The sequence below is a fragment of the Bactrocera tryoni genome, chromosome 4, assembly GCF_016617805.1.
Source record: "Bactrocera tryoni isolate S06 chromosome 4, CSIRO_BtryS06_freeze2, whole genome shotgun sequence".
In the NCBI taxonomy this organism is placed as follows: domain Eukaryota; kingdom Metazoa; phylum Arthropoda; class Insecta; order Diptera; family Tephritidae; genus Bactrocera; species Bactrocera tryoni.
This window is the reverse complement of record NC_052502.1, coordinates 69,567,298-69,591,251: the sequence shown is the minus strand read 5'-3', so window position 1 is coordinate 69,591,251 and position 23,954 is coordinate 69,567,298. Positions and strand designations below refer to the sequence as shown.

General features: G+C 35.4%; 1 protein-coding gene across 4 annotated transcripts in view; it reads left to right on the top strand.

Annotated features, from left to right (window-relative positions):
• Positions 1–23,062, top strand: part of LOC120773443 (ras GTPase-activating protein raskol) — a 74,939-nt gene extending 51,877 nt beyond the window's left edge. For 3 of the 4 annotated variants that reach the window (XM_040102327.1, XM_040102326.1, XM_040102325.1), the window contains 6 exons: positions 14,038–14,158; positions 18,023–18,150; positions 18,216–19,406; positions 19,477–21,876; positions 21,937–22,282; positions 22,338–23,062. In XM_040102327.1, coding sequence (XP_039958261.1) covers positions 14,038–14,158; positions 18,023–18,150; positions 18,216–19,406; positions 19,477–21,876; positions 21,937–22,282; positions 22,338–22,608 — 4,457 coding nt within the window. In that variant the 3' untranslated portion in view covers positions 22,609–23,062. The remainder of the gene's footprint in view (positions 1–14,037; positions 14,159–18,022; positions 18,151–18,215; positions 19,407–19,476; positions 21,877–21,936; positions 22,283–22,337) is intronic. The other variant, XM_040102328.1, reaches the window with a different exon arrangement.
• Positions 23,063–23,954: the final 892 nt, after the last annotated feature.

Genomic DNA, 23,954 nt, shown 5'->3' with positions numbered 1-23,954 from the left:
TACAAACACTCACACGTGTGTAGAAATATCTTAAATTGTAGTTTATACTCCCTATCCGCTATTTAGGTAGAAAGTGTCAGTTTATTTTTAAAACTGTGCTCTCGGAGAGCGGTTTCGACGAGAGTTCTGTCATAAATGAGCGTGTCGTATGCAGCTGCTTGTGAGAAATAGTTGAAATACTAATTTTTGAAAATTTTCGAATTTTAGATTTAGTTCTATGCGAAGAAAAATAAAATGAGAGAGTGATTGTCCTAAATATCGCTTGGAAGTTAATTGGAGTTAGAGTTGCCATTTAAAAAAATAAAAGTTAGTTTCAGAACTGTATAAAGCTTATTATCCGATCTTTAAAAAAACTTCGATTTTGCATAAAAATATTTTTTTAATAATTAATTATTTTACTTTTGTGTGGCAACACTGGTACACATTTTGACTTACCTCTTAAAACTAACAAAAATGTTAGTGGTTATTACAACTCAAAAAAAAAATTTTGTGAAAATTGAAAGCTTTTCAATTTTGTAAATTTTTTTATGTGGCAACACTGCTGAAAATTTTGACTTACTGCCTTTAAAAAATTTTATAACCCAACAAAAAATCTTAATTTAGTAAAAAATAGTTTTTGATATGGCAACACTGCTAAAAATTTTGACTTACTGCCTTTAAAAAATTATTAAAACCCAACAAAAAATCTTATTTTTCTAAAAAGTATTTTTTTGATATGGCAACACTGCTTAAATTCTGACTTACTGCCTTAGGTTACAAATAATTTAAGCCAATAAAAGATTTTTTTTTTGTAAAAAAATATTTTTGTGGCAACACTGATTTTGAAATACTTTTTTTTAATGATACTAGCTTTCATGATTACATATTGAAATTTTATTATATTTTTTTAATTAAAAATCACTGAATCACTTCTATTTTAAGTAGTTTATCTGATTTCCCAAAAAAATTTATTATTGTGAAAAAATATTTTTTCTTACGATGGCAACACTGATTTATAATTTTTTTTTAAATATTTTTAATATTGTTGCCTTTCATGATAACATACATAAAATATATTTTGTTGCAAAATAAATTAATTTTTTTTTACAAAGAAAGTAAATATGGCAATGTCGACAAATTGTTTTGAACTTTTTATAGTCTTTTACTTAAAATCTTTCCTTCTTATCGGCTAAAAATTACTTTCCCTCTCCTCTGCTATGCCTTTCCACTCTTTCACGCTCTCCTGATCTTTCTGAATTATCACAAGTAGTTACCATTTCACTCCCTAATTGTCTGCTTTTAATTTTTGAAGCAATTATCTGCTCAAATAACATTGCTGTAAGGATCTCCCGCATTGCATATGTCCCCGCAGTCGCCGTTGTGCCTTGTACTAGTGCACTGATCGTTTCCGTGTGTGTGCTGAAGTGATGTGTAAATGTTTTGGGCGAAAAATCCCAAATGAACTGTACTAAAATAACAAAGTGAATTATTATTTTTTGTTGGAATAATGAATAGTGACAAATATTTATATTAAAAAAGTAGTTGTAAGATAAAATTTGAAGTGATCGTGGTTGAAATGTGCCTGTTATGCTGATCTTCCTTGACAAGTGCATATACTTTTATTTTTTTTTATTAATAAAGTATTAAAATGTATAAATGATTTCATATTATGTCATAACATAGAAATAAATAATCGCATTTAGTTGAAAACTTCATGATCGTGCCATTAGTGATATTGAAAAATTTAAATTTAGTTTCTTTAGCAGTTTTGCAAGCACTACAGTGGTTTCAAAATACTTATTTGTCAACAAAAATGCTTGCAATAATTTAGAAAGTGCCACTTTATTCAACTTTAAATGAAAATTAACAAGTGTTCGTGCTTAAAAAGATCATTTTGAGTAAAAATTTGATTATACTAAACTTCTGCTTTTCGATTTTTATTTATAAAAAGATATTTTATTAAAAATTTAGCAAAAATTAACAAGTGATCGTGTTCAAAGTGATCGTGCTGGAGTATAAAGTTGATAATAATCAAAATTTTATTTAAAGCAACCATTTTATTTCATGCGAAAACTTTTCCTCAATGTCAGCCATTTATTTCGTTTACCTTTTCCGGCATTTTGTTTAACATTTTTTTTTTCTATAATATTGCCATGTAATTTTTCATTCATTTACGCCGCTCGCACTTCACCTTAAGCATCAGATTACGAATGCCTTGTCTGCAACGGACAATAACTCGTACTTGCACTTATTATAGGCCCGCCACTGTATCACATTTCCAACAGCGTGCCATGCAGAAATCGCAACCAAGCAAAAAAAATTTAAAAATACAATGCAAGCAAAATATAATGAAATAATAGACTCGTCTTAATTTTCACACCCGATTGTCAAACTGATTGCCGACATTACCTTGATTTCGCATTTACGCGGCCCGCAAAAACTCCAGTAGTATGCGAAAAAGTGAATGTAGCAAAATAAAATAAGGAATTAAAAGAAAAAAAACAAAATTTAAAGCATAATGCTGTTATAATGCGCTGCCAAAAAAATCAAAAAATAAATCACGTAATTTTGCCGCATCTGCAATAGCCATTAAACCCGAACGCAGCTGTTTTTTTTAGTTTTTCAATCAACACTTGTTGTCGCCTTAAATGCGCACTTCATTTCGCCTGTTTTTTCCGCTTGTCACTCAGTTTTATTTCCGCTGTAGTTGTGTGTTGTTTTTGTGAACTTTATTGACCCACTTGCTCTACTTCGGCATGGAATTTTATACGCGCATTTTGGATATTTCGCAAAATTTCGGCTTGAACTTGTCGCAGAGTCACATTTATGCAGTGACACGTCGTATTTTCTATGACTTCTGGGATAACGAGCCGAGTAGTTATAGCATCGACTTTAATCCAGGTGAGCCATGAAGAAGAAAAAGTGTTTAAAAGTTTTTATGTTGACATATTAAATGATCACTGGATTATTTACAGTTTGAGGTTATAATTCTTAAGAAAGGCTGATGTATAGGGTTTTGCAATAGTGCACCACAAAAATAGACCGATAGGGACGCGATATTTTTTCCCGCTCTTTTGACATTTCTCTTCAGTAAGGCCATTTCGTCATGAAAAGATATACTATCCAACAACGAGTCGGGGGATTAAGTGGCCTCAACTTTAAAAGTTATTTAAATGTTCACAAAAATCTGTTTTCATCACGATAATTTAAAAAATTTAATATTTTTTATAATTTCATACGAATTTAATTTTTTATCAAACCAACAAATCTGTATTATCAAATATTTTTCAAATAAAATAATTGTTTTTGCGTAAAAATAATTTTTTTTATGATCTAGAATTGTAAAAAGACGTTTGAAAATTTTTAGTACATTTTTTTCTGAATTCTTACTGCTTTGAACTGTTAAGGTTTCGATAATTTCTATCGATTAAATTTATCGATGATTTTGGTCGATAATTTTAATCGATAAATGGTGTTTACTGTGAACTTTATATATTAATCTTTTCCAATATTGTTTCAATGAATTTTGTTAACAGATATTTTTCATAATATTTTTGATATTTTAGATAGATATTGAGTTAAGTTACTAAAGTTATCTCGATTATTTTTCATTATCGATAACATTATGCCGAATTTGATTTAAAATTTTTTTTTACTTGAAAATAATTGATATTTTAACTCAAATCGATAAATTTCATCAGATCATATGTGATCAATACTTTAATCGATAACATATCGATTAGTTTGTTTTGTAAAGAATTTTTCGATTGGAAACCTATCGTTTTTAATACTAATATTACTTCATGGAATAAATTATTGATGAATACATATATATCGATATGATTTTGGTCGATAAGTTTAATCGATAAATGGTGTTTACTGTGAACTTTATATATTAATCTTTTTCAATATTGTTTCAATGAATTTTGTTATTTAATATTTTGATATTGAATTAAGTTACTATAATTTTGCATATTTTCTATTGTTTTTCATTATCGATAACAATATGTCGAATTTGCCTTAATTTATTTTTGGTTCTATAGCATGAAAATGTTGCATATTTTAACTTAAATTGATAAATTTCATCAGATCAAATGTTAACAATACTTTAATCGATAATATATCGATTAGTTTGTCATCTAAAAAGTTATCGGATTGAAAACCTATCGCTTTTAATACTAATATTACTACATAGAATAAATTATCGATGAATACATACATATATGTATATCGATTTTTATTTATCGATTTCTTATTTATCGATTTTTTATTTATCGATTGAATTAAAAGATTTAAATGTTAGTCTACGAAACATTTTAATTGACAGAAATCAATTTTTTCATACAGTTTCAAACCTTTCTCCCCATTAACATTTCCTGCTGTCTTCCGCAACAAGTAAAGTAAGGAGGCCATAGCTGTAATAAAAGATTTAATCAACAACTGCCAGTGCTATATTTGGTCCATGTTACATTACTAGTCTTAACACATAAATTGTTTCTAAACGTTTTGCTATACAACAAAAACAGCAATAAACCACAAACTTCGCTTCAACAACTGCAACTGATATCAAAGACAATCTTTTGTGTGCATATTCAGCCAAACGTTAGCAGCGAGCTGTGCAACATCAACTTCGAGAGCGGCTGCAGCAGCCGCGGCAACTAAAAAATAGTCGGCAAACACCTGACAGTTAAAAATTTGTGCACTTACTTAATTGCCATTTTCACAAACTATTGAAAAATCGTCGACACGAACAATAACAACAACTAGTGCATTACAACAATAAAAAGAGTAAATTATTGCACATGCAGCAAGCCGGTTTCATTGAACAACTCCGCACGATCAGTGGATTTGATATGTCGGCTGCCTGTTTTGAGTTGGCTTTAGTGACTGTTCGGTTGCTGCGGCAGATGTGAGCGCTTGTGAGCGGCGTTGAATGCAATCTGTCAAAATAAAGGCAATTAGCGGCAACTAAGGCAGTTGCAGCAGTTGTGGCACTTAAAGCAACTATTTTTTGTTGTAGTTAACTGCAACTGCTGCTTTTATTTGTAATTGATTTTTTTATATTTATTATTATTTTTTCTTATAAACAGCAAAATTTTTGGTAACTAGTTCTGAACTAGTTGGTATGTTAGGTGAAACAGACTAGTTGTTTTGAGCTAACTTTGTGACCAGTTGTAAAATATCTATAAATATGCGCTAAGTTTAAAAGATTAGAAATTTATATAGTTATATTGTAAAGCAATAAGGTCTTACGCTTGTAACTTAGCCCTGCTGCGATACTATTGGAAACCAGTTAGAAAATGTCAATATCATAGTTATCCAACCCAAAATAAATATTAGCGCCTATTATACATAAAAATGCACTTGCTTCAGAAATGTTTTTTTCGAACTAGTACTAAAGTCATGCCAATTTGACTAGTTTTTTTTGAGGTTAGTTTGTAACCAGTTGCCAAAACTAAGAAATTTATTCGATATGCGTACATTTCATTTTTTTTTCATTTTTTATTTCAAAAAGAGCTTCAAGTAACTTATGAGCGATTCCTAATTAGCGCTTAGATGATTGAAATCTAAACTAGTTATGTTAAGGCTAGTAAATTAAATATTTAGTTGTTAAAGCTGAAGATATGTCTATTCAAGATATCTTCGGGAAAATTATAGCAACTACTTGCTAACTAGTGTCTGTATGATTAAAATATTAACTAGTTATATTTAGGCTAGTTCCAAACTAATTGTAAAAACTGCAGAAATGTTTGGTTAAAAAAATATTTTCGAAAGCAATTGCAACTAGTTGATAAACGACTAGTTTCGATGTAGTGCTTATTGTCACTAGTTGCATTTACACCAGTTTGTAACCAGTTGTAAAAAATTACATATATTAACATGGTTTCTGGCTTTGCTTGAGTTGTGAAAATAATAATACCGAATAGTGCGTAATACATATAATTAATACTAAATAACGGTAAAATAAATAACACAAAAATATGCCTAGTATTGCAACAACAACTATTAAGTAGTAATCACAATAAGTTTCAAGTAATTTTATAACAGTTCAACATAGCTTAAATGTTTTGTTAAAAGCGCATACAGTGTGTTGCTAAGGAAAACCATACGTATGTACATATGTATGTAGTATGTTTGTATGTTTGTATTTATGTATTGCAGTATGTAAGAAATGTTGAATCAATTTACTATTATTGTCAGTTAACGGTGTTGCACGACAGTGCAGCAATGACCGCAATGATTTTTCATAAACTGGCATTTCACTCAAGCAATTCGCAGCATTTGTAATTGTTTATATACGTATATATGTATGTACATGCCATAGTAATAGATATTTGTAATTTAAACATCCTTTTAATTAATGTATTGCCTATTATTCAATCCGTATGCCAATGGCCTCTTTACTATGCCGCTGCTTACCCTCACTGCTCAACTAAGTCTCTACCTGCCTCTACTAACTCGCCCGCTCTCTTGGCAGTCAGCTGCCTTTCGTATTTGCACCGCTGCTCTTTGTTTTTCTTGTAACATAAAAATGTTTGTTGTACAATAGCATAATTGTTATTGTTGCTTAGACATTGTAATTGCCTTTCCTGCTGCATTTAGACAACTAAGCCACCTGCCGGTTTGCTTTAAGTGCTGCTGTCAGGTCACTGAAATTGCACGATTGGCTAAGCTGTGTAGAAAAAGATCAAAAGTCAGCGCTGCCAGTGCAATTTAAAATTTATTGCCGATGCTGTCGAAACTAACAGTTTTGTTGCATATTTTTGTGAATTGTTTACGTTTATAGCGAAAATATCTGTTATATTCTCAAATCAGGTTTTCATTTCGAAAATAAGTTTTGACTCGACCACAAAAAGTATCGTATTTATTCATAAATTTCGGCGAATTTCCTTGGTCGAATAATTTGAACCAACTACTAAACCTACCTCGACCATTAAAATGCCTATTGGTTCATTCAATTACCAGTTAAGCTCACGGCAGTAATACCGAGTCCGTTGAAAACTCTTTTTTCGTGGTAAAGAAAGATTAGCATGATCAATCCCTTTAAAATTTTTGATCTACTAGCTTCATCTACATACATATATTTCCGCATTCTATCGAGATTCCTATATACATATGTATGCTTGCAGGCATAAGAGTCGTAAGACTAACCTCACATAAATTGTGATTGAATTGATACTGAGTTCATACGATACGCTCTGGCTCAAACTCAGACGATATAAAAACATAACTGTACTCTCTCTCTCTCACTCTCGAAATACTTTAAAGTACCGATGATGCTACTGATATTTTTCTAATTCTCATGCAATTGTTAAAAATTTAAATTATTTCCACTATTAACCTGAAGCAGAGATTTCATCCATAGAAACGAACTCATTAGCTAATTTCGTAGAGAAATAGGAAAAAAAAATCTCTGAGCCGCTCAAAGCTATGCAGTTTCGGTAGATGAGACTTAGCCGATGTAAGATTCAGCTGATTTTTTCATAACATCAAGTTGTGAAGTAGAAATAGGTTTCGTTTTAATGTGTGTGGACCATTTTCCTCATCAATTTTCTACGAATTTTGTTGTGCCTACGGGATCCGTCATTTTTCATTTATACACTTCAGACACTCGCCTATTAGATTCGTGTTATTATAAGATTACTGGCTCGAACATTGCCAAGACTTTTCGGCATTTTAACGATACTCAGGCGATTTCGGCGTAAGACTAACAGTATTTCCATGAATATTTCGTAGCTACTTCCTACGCTGACCTATTTTCTTCAACCCTCGTGGGGTTTGTTCCGATAAAATTGTTGAGGAAACCCCAAACCAAGACAAACTGATATTCGCATGTATCGCGTATTCAGATTTTTAATGGTAATTTTTACCATGGTTTTTTTCTTTTCTAATGGGGTTTTCAGTATTTTTGGCATTTAAGCTCTTAAGAGCATCTAACAATCGGGATGTTAGATGAAGTTTTGGTTTTATGATGCTTATTGGTCATTAATTACATACATATGTCAAACCATTGGAATTCCTAAAATATTTCTTTTTATTCTGGAACTTTTGTGCTCAAGAGTTGATAACTGTGAGAAAGTTCGCACTAAATGATGCCGAGGTTGCTTTTCGTAAAGAAAATTCCTTGTTTCGGGGTAATAGTTCCGGAAGCGTTTAAATAGTATCAGTTTCTTGTCAATATAGTTTTAATTCCATTACTTATTGGCTTTAGTTGCCTAGTTATTCGTCATAAAAACCGATTTGCGGTCAGTAACTTGACGGTTTCTTCGTCGAAGTTATTTTGAATGAACCGCTTATTTTTTTCGATTTCCCAAGATTCCTACGAAGTTTGTTGGGTGCTTTAGACTTTGCATATGTTACCGGCAATTTCGGGTGGTCGAATTTCCTCTCTTAAACCATCACTAAACTTTTTTTTCTTACTTTCTGAAATAGTTATTTGGCTGTTACCTTCGAAACTAGTTTATAGTTTATAACAGTGAAGAAGTTCGTAAAAAAAATTCCTTGTTTCGGGGTAATGCCGTCAGTAACTTGAAAAGCGGTATCTTCCAGCTTCTTCGTCGACATTTTTTGAAATTCTTTTAATCGATTTCTCAAGATTCTTAGGTGCTTTAGTCTTCGCTTAATTTCTTACCAGTTTTGAACTAGTTATTTGGCTGTTACCTTCGAAACTAGTTCAGACATAAAAGAAAACAGGATTCAGATCAATCAACTGCATTGCTTTCGCAGCGAATGTGAGCAGTGGGCTCAAGACCCCTTATTAAATAAAGTATGGCATAAATGAGTGCAAGCAGAAAAAATTTATAAAACGCTTATCGCAACATCAAATTTAAATTAAAAAGCGCATAGCGGCATAAAGTAAAAAAAAAAATAATTTTTTTGCACTCCACGCTGCATAGTGCAACATAAGCGCTATAAAGTAAACAGCAGTCTCATTAAAAGCTCAAAAGCCAGGCGCACGCGCGTAGACAGAGCATCGATTGGCTCGCAAAACGCAGACGACGCAGCACGCGTGCGCTTTGCACAATCACAAATCAGCGATGAATAATGCAAAGATAATAGAGAATGAAAATAGTGAATGTTGCAACACACAGACGCATACACAGAAACACATATGTATATTATAAAGGCATTCATTATGCTATTGCAACAATGTAGAGCAATGAGCGCGTAGAAATGCAATAGAGAGGCGCATACAAAAACATACTTACAACAACAAAATGTGTTGTAAAGCTGAAAAAAGCTTGTAATTAAAACATTTTGTGGCTGATTGTGTCTATTGCAACAACACAGCATAAGTTTATTGATAAATAGCATAGCAGGTGCTGGCGTAAGGTGCAACTTGCCAATGTGTTGTAAAGCTGAAAAAAGCTTGTAATTAAAACATTTTGTGGCTGATTGTGTCTATTGCAACAACACAGCATAAGTTTATTGATAAATAGCATAGCAGGTGCTGGCGTAAGGTGCAACTTGCCACATTTGCGTGCAGCAGATTTTGTGTAGAGCGCAACGAAAAGCAAGCCAGCGTATTTTTTTATTTTGCCAACTTATTTTTTATACAAGTAAATTTTTTATTGGTCTGGCAACACTTGAAAGTTTAAATATGTAATAAACTTTTCGAAAACGACCTAATTGAAACATGCAAACTGGTTAGACATTTAATATGATATTATTATGATTTTATTTATACCAAGTACTTTTTTTCATAAGTCTGGCAACACTTGAGAATCCAAAAGTTTTCGAATACCTTTCATATTTACTCAAACATCGTCTATTTTTAATTTTTCCATCTTATTTTTTATGCAAGTAAATTTTTTATTGGTCTGGCAACGCTTGCAAATCTAAAAATTTGTATGCACTCAAACGACTCGAGCAAATTGGTTAGACATTTATGCTTTTTTATATATATTTTTTTATAAGTCTGGCAACACTCGGAAGTTTAAAAATTTTGGCAGACCTTTCATATTGACATAAACAACGCATACAAACTGGAGTGACACTTAGCATAGTTTTTTTTTTATTTGTACAAAGCAGTTTTTCATTAGTCTGGCAACACTTTTGTGCATACAAATTTTAATAGACCTTTCATTTTAACCCAAGGATACATGCTAACTAGATATATACTTACCATTGTTTGTTTTATATATAAGAAGCAGTGTTTTCATTAGTCTGGCAACACTTCGGAATCTGAAACCTTTGATATACATACATATGTACATACATAGCTTTCATAGTAGCCTAAATGTTTCGTGCCAACTGGTTGTAGGCACTTACCTTGGTTTATTTGTCTAAAACATAACTATGTAGACTTGGCGGAGACTATGAACACTCGACCATCTCTGCAGTGAGCAGTAAATTATTTGAAAAACTTTATTCCATTGAGGCATTTTTGAAAATTCGCTATAAATCAATAGTTGGGAGCACATTTGGTATAAACTCTCCACAGTTTTATAATCAATAAGCCGATTGGAGACTTTTCTACACAAAGTCACCGATCAAAGAAAGGATCTCACTAAAGTGACTCACTAAGCGAGCATCCAACATGCTTAACAAGACCACAAAACTCACATTAAGAAGTAAAAACCATTAAAAAATATAAAAAGTTTCAAAAAGTTGAAGTAAGAAGAAGAAAAAGGTAGAAGAGCACACTTAAGAAATATGTTGCGAAAACACGGCAGCAAGAAAATGCAATAAATACAACAGAAAGTAGTGCAAAACGCATTCGCAAGCGTATACTTAAAGTCTGTAGTGGCAAAGAGCTCGGCAGCTTGAGTTTTTGTTTTTGTTTTGATACATTTTCTTCGAAGGCGGTCAACTGGTGGTGCACCACAACGAGCTAACATATAAATACACTGATATAGATATGTATATGTATGTATATTTATGCATATTTTCACTTTAATAAAATGGCACTAACCCAGCTCAGCAACAACAACAACAGTTGCGCTGTGAAGTGGCCAAGCGGCGAATGCGCCAGCACATTTCTGGAGCAGGCCAAGTGGTTGATTGTTGTTTTGATATGCTGGTTGAGTTGTTGGTGTTGTAGATGTGCAATTTTTGGTTTCATCTACATGTTTTTTATGCGTTTAGGTACTTAACTCCTGTGCTTGAATATAATTTTCGTAAAGTCAATGCTCGAAAACTGCTGATAAGGGAAAACATAAAAAAAATCAGATTTTTTGAGGGGTGAATTAGAAAAAATTTCAAAAAAAACTGTTTTGGTAGAAATATTCTAAAATTAAATAAAATATCGCAAAATACCAAATTTTTTATACTCGTATAATGACAAATTTTATTTTTTAATAATTTTTTTTTATAATTTTTTTTTTATAATTTTTTTTTATAATTTTTAATTTATAATTTTTATAATTTTTAATTTATAAAATTTGGACATTCAAAAAATCGTAAAAACATTAAAAAAAATGTTTTGGTAAAAATATTCTAAAATTTAACAAAATATCGCAAAATACCAAATTTTTAATAAAATGACAAAGTTTATTGTTTAATAATTTTTTTTTTATATATATGTATATAGTTTTTTTTTTATAAAATTTGGACATTCAAAAAACCGTAAAAACATTAAAAAAAATAAATTCAGAAAAAAATAAAAATATTTGTTAGATATTATTTTTATATACTTTTTTTCATGTGCCAAATATTTTTAGAATGTTATATTAACATAATTTTTTTATTAACTAATTTTTTTTTTAATCATTATTTTTTTTATTAACTAATTTTTTTAATCATACTATATATATACATATATTTTTTTTATTTTTTTCATACACCAAATATTTTTAAAATTTTAGAATAATGAAATTAAAAAGGGCGTCTTTCACATATTTATTAAATTTTTTGATTTTCCAAAAATATTTTAATTTTTTATAGATTAAAAAACATAATAATATTTATTAAATATTTTTTTTATATATTAATATAATTTTGTTTAACTATTTTTTTAATCATTATTTTTCTTATATATTAATACTACATACATATATACTATTTATTTATTTTTTTTCATACACCAAATATTTTTAAAATTTTAGAATAATGACATCAAAAGGACGTCTTTCAAATATTTATTATTTACTTCCTAATTTTCAAAAAAATATTTTAAAATTTGTTTAAAATTGAAATTTTTTTTACAGATTAAAAATATGCTTAATCTATAAAAAATTATAATTATATTAAAAAATTTCAGCTTAAGTTTGCTATGCTTCCATTTGTTCTTTCTCCTTTCTCACCTTCAACTTCGACATAAATTATTTCAAAATCTCGCTTGACCCACGTTCCTTAGCTGATTCCTTACCACGTTCAATAAGTGGTTTGGCTTTTCCAAACACCATTTCTTAATGAATCACAAGTTTTTGTTTTTCCTTCTGCTTACGCACATTATGGTTGTTGTTCTTGTTATATATATAGCAGTTATATTTTGTTGTTGTTAAATCGCCTGCAGCTTGCATGCCTTATTTGCTTGCGATTTTTAATAGCTCGTTTTGGCATGCCAGCATTCTTTGTGGTCCTTAAATGCGTCATTATAAATACATACATACATACATACATACATACATACATATATCCCTACACATTTATAAACGCACATTGCAACAAGCTGCGTGCGCTCCAAGTGTCTTAGCCGCTGCAATAGTTGCATACACACATCCATATGTTTGTCTGCACATATATTTACATATCTCTACAAATGCCTTCATTTCGTCTTTACATATATTTACATATGTATACTATATTTATAAACTGTTTATGCCTTTTTGCCTTCGTGTCTGCTTTGGCGTGAGGTGCCTGCTGCCTGTTGAGCTTTGGATGCTGCTGATATAGCCATTGTCCATTGCTATTGCAATAAATTCCTCGGTATCTGCCGCTGTGTCTGCATGCAAAATATGTTTACTCTTCACTGGAATTTATATTTATATTTACATATTTAATTTGTTTTGTTTTCACGTTGTTTAAAATTTATAAAATGCACCTAAATGCTAATACCAAGTCGAGAAGCAAGAAAAATCGCATGCGACTTTTTTCTCTTTAACTGGAATTTTATTTGTTGCTAGTACGAGGTGATTCGCTTCGATGTAGGGTGACTCATTTTTGCATTCCAAACATTGAAATTTGGTGCATAAAGTTTTTTGGCAAAAATCAATATACTCGTAGATATATGTATGTACTAATGTATATATGTATATACATATGTACATATGTTAGTTTGTATGAAGATATTGTATCACATTTCGAAGAAATCATTAAAAAATCGTCGAATGCCGTTGTTACATTCATGCTTAGTCTTACCTTAATATTAAATAATAAAAGAGATTTTATTGTTTTGTATGAAAATGCTTATCTGTTACTGAAAAGGGAATTTCACTTTTTTTAATATACCTTACATAAATATTTTTTAATTTTAATTATTTTATAAATTTTTGAAATAATTTTATAATTTATTTACTTATATGTGATTTATTATTTATTTATTTAAAATATTTTTGTTTTATTTCAAAATCAGGCAGCTATATGTTATAGTGGTCCGATATCGGCCGTTCCGACAAATGAGCAGCTTCTTGAAGAGAAAATGACGTTTGCAAAATTTCAAAAGGATATCTTAAAAACTGAGGGACTAGTTCGTGTATATACAGACGGACGGAGAGAAAGACGGACGGAGGGACAGACAGACAGACGGACATGGTTAAATTTAATATCTATTTAAATCAAACTAAGAAAACATTGCCTACAATTGGGTGCTTCAACTTAAACTTAGCAAAGACACATACCTTAATTAAAATACAAAAACATTGCCTACAATTAGGCGCTTTAAATTAAAACTTAGCCAAGACATATACCAATTAAAATCAAAAAACTCTCAGCTTAGATACTTAGTGTTGAAATTTAGTAACTAATAGTGAAAAATACTATAAAGAAAGGCTCTTGCTGAAAAATATACAAAAGCTTAACTCTCGAATTTGTTTAGAATTAAGCATTTATTAATTAATTAATTCTTTTTAAAATGTACTAATTCCAATCTATTTTCCTCTCCAAATTTACTTGCAGACACTTCATATGAGAAGGCTTGCAGGCGTGGCTCCGCACCAGCGACACCCATATTGGGTCAGAAGCAACAGCAACAAGAGAATAATACAACCTCAAGATTTACGAATTTCTTTTCAAAACGGTAAGTACACGAAAGAAAGCAGTAACTTGTTAAGAAAGTAATGAAATATCGGAAACTGATGATTGAGTTTACTGCAGACAGATTTTTATGCGAGTTATAGTTAGTTACAGACTTGTCTTACTAGCAGTTCATATCTCCTTAAGTATAATATAATGTATAAGCTTTCTGGGTCATCGATCAAAAATCATATTAGTGAAAGTTTTTCGAAATATTAGTGCAGGTTCAGTGATCACATTTGGTCTGAAAGACGTAGTTTCAAATATCAAGGTCGGCACGTGAGCTACAAGTATTATGTGATATATTGGATGTCTCAGTCATAAATATGGCTGGTAGCGACTCTTCAATGGCTTCCGTAAGATCAAAATTAAAGGCTGCTACTTAAAGCATCGCCAACAGCTGAGTCATAAAATGCGTCAATAAAATAAAGGGATTGATACTTGAGAATCGCCGATTAACAGTCAGAGATCTTACTGGCATCGTTGGAATATCGGCAGGATCAGTGAAAACCCTTTTGAAAGATCATTATTTGTATCTAAGAAAAGTAAAAGCGCTACTAGTTCCAAAATCACTAATTTTTACGAAAAACAGCGTCTCGTTAACTTCTGTGAAACAATGCTTTCCGATTACGAGTATGTCATGTAACGTATTTTTACTGGCGATGAGTTTTAGAAACGATCGGCTAAACTGTCAACAAGGAATATTATTTGAGTGTCATGATCCGACAACTTTTGGTGCTTGCTCCACGATAATGCACCGTCACCTTAAAAATCCAAATCGTTTTTCAACCAATATCGTGTCGCAACCATCGTATTCGCCTGATTTTGCTCGGAGTGTATTGGGTCCAAGAGGGATTACTTTGAGGTGGACGTCATAGATTTTGAAGAATAAATTAAGAATTTATTTATGTGTAAATTCTTACTATTTTTTGCTCATAGTAGTACATACCCAATATTTGCGTTTCAAGCATACATAAATATACCGTTATGTGCTTATTAATGTCACTAATATGCATATAAGTGTCACTTTGCTCACTCATATTTGCATATCGCTCAAATAATTCGCTTCATTTAACCACCAAGTCAACATTTTGACAGCTGATATGTGAAAACTTTAACTTTTTCCGTTGCAAAACAACAATAAAAATCGAATGCTCATGCATTGGACATGCCACATTGCCGCACCTGTCGTCAAGTGCCTGAGCGCGTTTATATTTATAATGCAAACACGCCTTTAAATTGCATGTTAGCAATACAACAACAATGGTATAAATAGCAAAAACTAAAAAAATAATAACAATAAGTGTAGCATTGTGCCGCAATGGCAACGCTAGCGGCCAATTGCCTGATAAAATGTCACTAGCAAGCATTCTTACTTCCGTGCGCACTGCATATATTATGTATCGTCACCCAAAATGCGAAGCAGCGTATCATCAAAAAAAAAAATTTTAAATCGTTTTCAGATATAATAACCAATATAACCATATTATAACCAAAATGATAACTAATATATACCATTTTATAACCAAAATGATAACCAATATATAACCAGTTTATAACCAAAATGATAACCAATATATAACCAGTTTATAACCAAAATGATAACTAATATATACCATTTTATAACCAAAATGATAACCAATATATAACCAGTTTTTAACCAAAATGGTAACTAATACATAACCATTTTATAACCAAAATGATAACCAATATATAACCAGTTTATAACCAAAACTCAAATTTTGTTTCAATACGATTGGTTTCTATTATATCCTTTTTCCCTCGTCTGCAAACTTATGAAAGGTGATGTTACGTTATTTTGCATTTTAGGTGACTTTTGCCACCTTCATTGCTCATATCACACTAGTTGACTTTTATTGCTCTACTTTTCTTTACCGCAAATAGTTTGCAATGCTTGCAACTTTTATGTGCAACTTGTTTTTTATGAGCGCAATGCGACATTGTAAATTTGCCGCATGCAATAAACACATACATATGTACATAGTACATAGCAATATGTGTGCGCTTGTGCAAGCGTTTTGCGAAATTTTGCACTTGGGCGCCATAAAAATGTCCAAACAAACCACTGACACACAATAAATATAAATAGTAGCGGCCATTGCATGCCGCTTGCAGCGTCAACAAGGCGCAGCGTTGCCATGACGATGCGTCAGCATTGAATTTACAATGCGGCAATTACAATAGAAGAAAAAGAGAGAAAAAAATTGCATTGCAAAACATTGCCAATTTCCATGCAACTCTGCCGGTGTGGTCACTGAACTAACTAAACTCTAAACTCTGCCGCATTGACGCCCTTGCCGCCGAAACTGCACACCTGCTGTTGTTGCAATTGCCAAGTTTTCCAATCAAACTTTTGCTTTTGTGCTATCTAAGTTTTATTGCGCTCTCTCGTGTGTTTGTCGCGCTATTGCCTTTCTCTTTCACCGCTCATTGTTACGTTTACAGTTAGCTACTGGCTTACAATTGTCAGTTGTCATGTCACATGTCATATGGGTGTGTTTACTTGTGTTTGACATTTGATTGACAGTTCGGTGATTACTTTGCAGCAATTTTTGCTTTATTGCTCGACTGCCTGCCTGGTTGAGTAACGCCGATTACCGCACTTCCGTAGCAGTTTTGCTTAGGTGCTCAATTTGTAGTTTGGCGGCTTGCCAACAAGCTGCGGAGCGACTTGACGCACTGAAGTCATTGATTAGACTTTGGTATTTTATTTGGATTGATGGAAGGTTATACCAAATGCTTTTGATTAACTATAGTTTCATGAGAAATAAAGATACTTAAAAGTTTGGCACCTTCCTAAGTAGCGACAGATCTAGATATTGGATTTCTTTGTTCCATGCCAAAAGCACATAGCCGGCTTGTCGGCCAAGAATGCTTGATTAATTTTTGAAAGCCTGTTCTGAAGTGAACTGTATTTCAGTGAGGGCGGTAGGCAACGTAGTCAGAGGAGGCACGGTCTGGGCTATAACTCCGTGAATCAAAACTGTCTTCCTAATAGCTTGTAAGCGGTCTTGCAGGGTGAAGCCAAGCATTCTTATGTTGGAAAATTTTTGCCTCGTGTCTAGTCGCAAAGTCTTGTCAGTGGGTCTCCCCATTGCTGGCTTCACTCGGTTTTATTAGCATATAATACTGCACATTCTTCTGATGCTACCACATATAAAGCATTACCTTGGCGTCATGTATATTCGACTTTGCCTTTGTATTGGCTGGTTTATTAAGTTTCATAGATGAACCAAATAGTTTGCACAACCAATAAAAAAAATGTGTCATTTGAGCTTGTAGCATGTAAACAAGAAGAATTGGTTTTGTGGCTTTATAAAAAAAGTTTGCGCAAAATTGTTTGCACAAATGAAACAAAAATTGCTAACTTTCGAATTTTTCACCTATAAACAATAAAAGCACACTTTGACAAAAAAAACTTGCTAAAAACAAAATGTTGCGCAAACTTGTTTGCACAAACCAATTCAAAATTGTTGACTTTTGACTTTTTAGCTTGATTAGAGTTTGCTTTGTGATCTTGTAAAAGAAATTTGACTTTAGCAAACTGGTTTGCGCAAGCTCATAAAAACAAACATAATAAAATAATAATGAACAAATATTCCAAAATTTTATTTCTACTCCATATTTACAAACTGATTTGCGCAAGCTCATAAAAATAAATTAAAAAATAACAATAATAATTACAAGTTCCATGATTTTTTTTTTTTACTTCATAGTTTTAAATTTATAACACCACAAACAAATTTGCGCAAATTTTCATAAACCTAGTTTCGTCAAATTTAGGATTTGCATATATTTTTTGTATTTTCTGACCTCACCTATCTTATTCTTCTCTCTCTGCTCGCAGATCAAATCCACTCAAACGTACAAAGTCAGTTACCAAATTGGAACGCACCAAAAGAGGCTCAGGCGGCTTGCGCGGCTCGCGTTCACATGAGAGCTTGCTCTCTAGTCATGCAGTCATGTCGTCGATCGGTAAGTTTTGACACATTCCGACCATTTTCGCTATTATATCAACTAAATCATCTTTTATCCTACAGATCTCTCCTGCACCGGTGCCGTTGGCGTCGCGCCTGTGCATCAATCGGTGCTCGGCCGTCGGCACTGCTTTCAAGTGCGTGGCGGTCCGCGTGGTGAGCGCTACTATGCCTGCGGTTCGCGTCAAGAGCGCGATCTGTGGATATACTCGCTGCGCAAATCCATATCGCCGAACGCCGAGCACACACGCCACACAGACAACTCGCTTAAGATGTGGATCTATGAAGCGAAAAATTTGCAACCAAAGAAGAAATATTTCTGCGAACTACACCTCGACAAAGCGTTGTATGGACGCACCAGCGTGAAGCTGCAAACAGACTTGTTATTTTGGGGTGAATATTTCGATTTTCCCGATGTACCCGACATCAATGTGATCACAGTGAATGTATTCCGCGAGGTGGAGAAGAAGAAGAAGCGCGACAAGCACATGTTCGTTGGTTCGGTAAAGATACCGATACACGAAGTGACATCGCGCATATTCTCCGAGGATTGGTATCCGATATTAAGTGAGAAATCTAACGACAGCTTGAACCGCAACGGCAAAGAGGTGACGCCGACATTGCGTATCAAGTGTCGCTTCCAAAGCACCGACATACTGCCGATCAATGTGTATGCCGACTTTCTGGAGTATTTGAAGAATAATTATAAGCGCGTTTGTGAAACGCTCGAGCCGGTGATCGGCGTGAAAGCCAAAGAGGATATTGGGCAAGCGCTCGTCTTGCTAATGCACGCGCAAGGTTTAGCCGGCGCTTTTCTAACCGATGTGGTAGCGTTGGATTTGCTGCGCGTTGGCGATCAGCGCCTCACATTCCGCGGCAATTCGTTGGCGACCAAGAGTATGGAAGCTTTTCTGAAATTAACTGGCGAACAGTATTTGCAGGACACGCTCTCAGCACCAATCAATGAGATCATACAATCCGATCGCGACTGCGAAGTGGATCCGACAAAGGCGAGCGGCTCGCTGCAGCGACAACAGGCCTCACTACGCGCCGCCGTGCGCAGCGCCTGGCAGTGCATCTACGAGTCACACAAACATTTTCCACAACAGTTGCGCTCATGCTTCGCGACTTTCAGAGAGCGCTTGCAACAGCTGGGCCGTCAAGATATGGCGGACAATCTGATATCGGCATCCATCTTTTTGCGCTTCCTGTGCCCGGCTATACTCTCACCTAGTCTGTTCAATATAACCAATGGTGAGTAACTTCTGCGCGTACGAGTACATATGTTTTCCATTTAATAACCCTCATTCTCTTATTTTCACAGAGCTGCCCTCCGCGCGCGCCACACGTAATCTAACGCTTGTCGCCAAGACCCTACAAACGCTGGCGAACTTCACACGCTTCCAGGGCAAGGAGAGCTTTATGGAGTTTCTCAATGACTTTCTCGAGCAGGAGGCGCCACGCATGAAAGAGTTCTTACAACAGATCTCCACGCGTCCCGAACATGCCGCACCCGAGTCCATACTCGACTGGGCTGGCTACATCGATCAGGGCAAACAGCTTTCCATTTTGCATATACTACTTAGCGAAAGTATTAGCAAGCTGCCGGAAGCGCGTCAGCACGAACTTGATCCCTTACAGCACATCTTAGATGAGATCACCAAAGCCAAAGAGAGCAACAATTTCATGCAACACATGCCGCACATGTGTCCCAGCACGCATGTGCCTACTGAGAACCAGGAGAATCGCAATCCTGAAGATATGGCTATGCAGGTGCAGCAGCAGCAACAACAACATCAGCCGATACAGCATCAAGCGCAGTTGGCGCAGCCGCAGCATGCGGTCGTCACAAAGCCAATGTCCGCGGAGCGCGGCATCATGCGCGGCGTCTTAACGCCCAGCTCGTTAGAGAAGAACATCTTCCGCTACAACGATCCAACAGTCAATGCGCTGTTACAGCAACAACAGCAGCAGCAACAACACGCGCACGCGCATCAACTACAGTCACAACACGCAATGGGCAGCAATAGCGCGCTTGACAAGCGCCACTCCAATTCACAAAGCTCCATTGCCGGCGGCTACATGAGCACACAGCTGCAGCATGCGCAGTCACAAAGCTCGCTGGCTTCGTCATCTATTAACGGCGGTGGCGGCAGCAGTCACAATCTACTCACCAATGTACAGCATCACTGTCCGCCTGCGCCTGCCGTAAGCGCCAGCAATACCATTGAGCGTCTGCATGTCGGCGCCGGCGGTAACGCGCACTACTACGGCCTCATGGGGAACAGCAATGGCAACATGAGCTCGTCGCTGGCTAGCAGCAGCAATTTGAGCAGTCACAATGGCAATGACAGTGACGGCAACGCCGCTGGCATGTTGCGCGCCACCACACTACCGCGCGGCAACAACAATAATTACGATGAGCTGGCCAACGGAGAGTTTATACAAATATCCGGTTTGGATTCAAATAGCGCTTTTGTGCGCAAGTCTCCCACGCCACTGCTGAAGGGCAATGCCGCATTGTTGCAGCAACAGCAACAGCAGCAGCAGCAACAGCGCCAGAAGCTACACAACTCGAATGTGAGCTTGGTATTGAATGAGCGCACACCAAGCAAATTGAACTTGGGCATACCTGATCACAGCAGCGCTTCCACACCGCTGGCACACAAGCTGCCCGCATACCAAAGACCGCCGCCGGCAGCAGGCGCACACCTGCATGCGACGCGCGACTCCAATCCGCACCCGAATATGCCCATGAATCTGGAAGATCTGGATGATCTCTTCAAGTACGCCGAGGAGCACGCAGTGGTCGGTGAGGTGGTGACTTCGGCGACACAAGCCGCAGGTCAGCACGGCAAGAGCGCGCGTGAGCAGCTGTCGGCTAAAAGCAGCCACTGCTCGTCGGGCTATCAGAGCATCGCCACGAATCCGCCGTCGCAGTCGTCTAGCCCCATCGAACAACAGCAACAACAGCAGTTACAACAACAAAAAAGCGTCGGTGGCAATACACCGCTCGCCTTCAAGAATCCCACATACCAGCTACAGCAGCAACAATCGACGAGCGGCGCTGCGCCAGCGCATCATCACCACCACCATCATCATCATCAGCGCGTCAACTACAGCAGCGGTTTTCACGCCGGCAGCAATGGCCAGCAACAATCAGCGCATCAACAACTCTTTGGCTCTAACGCCGCGCAACGTCCGAAACCACATGGTGGCGGCCTGGTGGCAGCACGCGCAGCGCTACTGAACAACGGCGGCGCACTAACACCCTCATCCTCGGAGGAGCGCCTCTCCACTGACAACTACCATGGCTTTGGTGGCGGCAGCAACATGAACAAGCTTATGAAATCGCCTTCACACGGACATTTAGAGGCACAGCGCTCGCTCAGCGGTGGCAGCAGTTCATCTTCGTCGGGCGCTAATATGGGTTTGGGACCCATTTCAATGCAATCCAACACAAGTGGCGCACGCATGCCACGCACCAATCCGCAATTTAAACGCGAAGATAATTACGGTCCATTGAATGGCAGCAGCAGCGGCAGCTATATGCCAGCGGCTGTGGCGGCTTCGAATGCGGCGAGTGGCCTCTTCAGCAATAGCGCTTTTGGCAAACCGAACAACGGCATGGCGCATAACAACGCGAATATAAGCGGACGTTATCAGCGGCGTTTGAGCTTGGACTCGGCGCGCACATTGTCAGATAGCTCCACAGACACAGAAGGTGCGTAAATACAGCATGCGCCGTAATTTTATATATTTACTTGTTTTTGTATTTTTGTAGGCCACTGCGCGCCACATGAAGGCAAGCGCCGTCGTCAGCCGCGCGCACACACAAACTCCGGCAATCATCAGCAGCACCACATGGCGGCCGGCAACAGCAGTACAGGCGGTAGCGCTGGCAGCGCAAACAGCGGCAGCTTTGACCAAAATGGCGAAATACAGTTGCTGCAGGAAACACTCGACACGCTGCGGCACACGCTCGATCGCGACGAAGCCGAGCTCCGCGACTCCAGCGATGAGTTGTTCGCGCTCAATCGCCACAATAGCGTCAATGGTGGCAGCGGCGGCAGCGGTGTCAGCAATCTAAGCATGCAATCAGAGTCGACTATGCGCAGTATTATCGATAGGTGAGTACGCGCGCGCAACATAACTGAGTGTATATGTGCAAAAATGCATTAATAGTTCGTTTTCCACTACGCTTTCCAGGCTTATCACCATGGAGGAGGAGCTGCGACGTGAGCAGCTGAAAATGTCGCTGGCGCTGTCGCACAAGCAGCGCGTCATCGAGGAGCAGGGTCAGCAAATCGCCGCGCTAGATGCGGCCAACAGTCGTCTGTTGAGCGCGCTCACCGCGCTGCGGCATCGCTATGAAACGCAGCAACAGCAGCAGCAGCAACAACAACAACAGCAAACGAGTTTAGCAGGCGCAAGCGCACAACAGCAGGCGCAGTGAGCTGGCGTTTGGCGCAGTGCACACCGCAGCAGTGCTTAGCGTTTAAAGTTATGTATTAATTTTAATTATTAAATTATTTACGCGTTAGTGTGTAGTGCGCGCCGCAGCGTAAAGTCGGCTGTTTGGTATGAACTTAGAAGTGGAGAGTAAGAAATAGTAAACAAAGAAACAAGGCGATAAGCTTTCATTTTGCGCGCTCAGTGTAAAAGATATACGTTTCCAAAAATTTAGCTTTTAGACACGTTGCTTGTTTTAAGTTATTTTATGGCTAACGAGTTTTTTTTATATACATACATATGTATATAAATAACTATATTTTCGATTTGTTGCGAAACTAAACTTTTGTAAAATTTAACAACTGCCGTTTTGGACTGTGGTTTGATTCACTATTTTTACATTTTTGGTTTTTTTTATAACATTTTTGTTTTTAAAAAATTCTTTAACTTAAAAAATTGAAAAAAGAAAAGAAATTAAAAAAATATTTTTTAATAATTTTCCAAAAATATTTTTTAATAATTTTCAAAAAAAATATTTTTTAATAATTTTCAAAATTTTTTTAATAATTTTCAAAAAATTTTTTTAATAATTTTCAAAATTTTTTTTAATAATTTTCAAAAAATATTTTTTAATAATTTTCAAAATTTTTTTTTTAATAATTTTCAAAAAATATTTAATATTTCTTTTCATTTTTTCTAGTATTTTTTTTTGCTTTAAAATTGTTTTCCCACAACAATTCATTTACATAAAAAAAATTCTGAAAAATTTAAACCAAATTTCGCTGTAGCATACTTTCGGGCGTCGCCGGTATTGAAGCTTTTAAAAATAAATTTAAAATTTTTGTATTTTGATTTTTCACTTTTGCGCCACTGTGCGTATACACGTTTGCATATATTTTTTTCTATTAAACTTCGCTGCTTTGTTTCAATTGAAAATTTGTATAATCAAAGAAAAGAGAGCAAAACACACACAAACACACATTTGTTTTAATGTAATTTTTAAAATATTAAGCGTTTACATTTATTTAATCTTTTAGTATTTAAGTGCAACTTTTTAAGTATTCATATTTTAATGAAATTTTTGAAAAATAAAAATAAATAAAAAATTATATGAAAAAAATGAAAATTGTGTATAAACAATCATATTTGTTGCAGTGCGATGAAGATTGCAAAAAACAAATTTCACAAAACTTTGTAAAAGAGAGTAATGTGAGTGGTGCTTGAAAAGTAAGTGCGAAGACATAACTGTAAAAAAGGTAGTGAGATAGTAGCGCGCAAAATATTAAATTGCAATAAAAGTCAAACCGTAATAACATTTACAATTAAACTTTTTTAAACTCAAAATTTAAA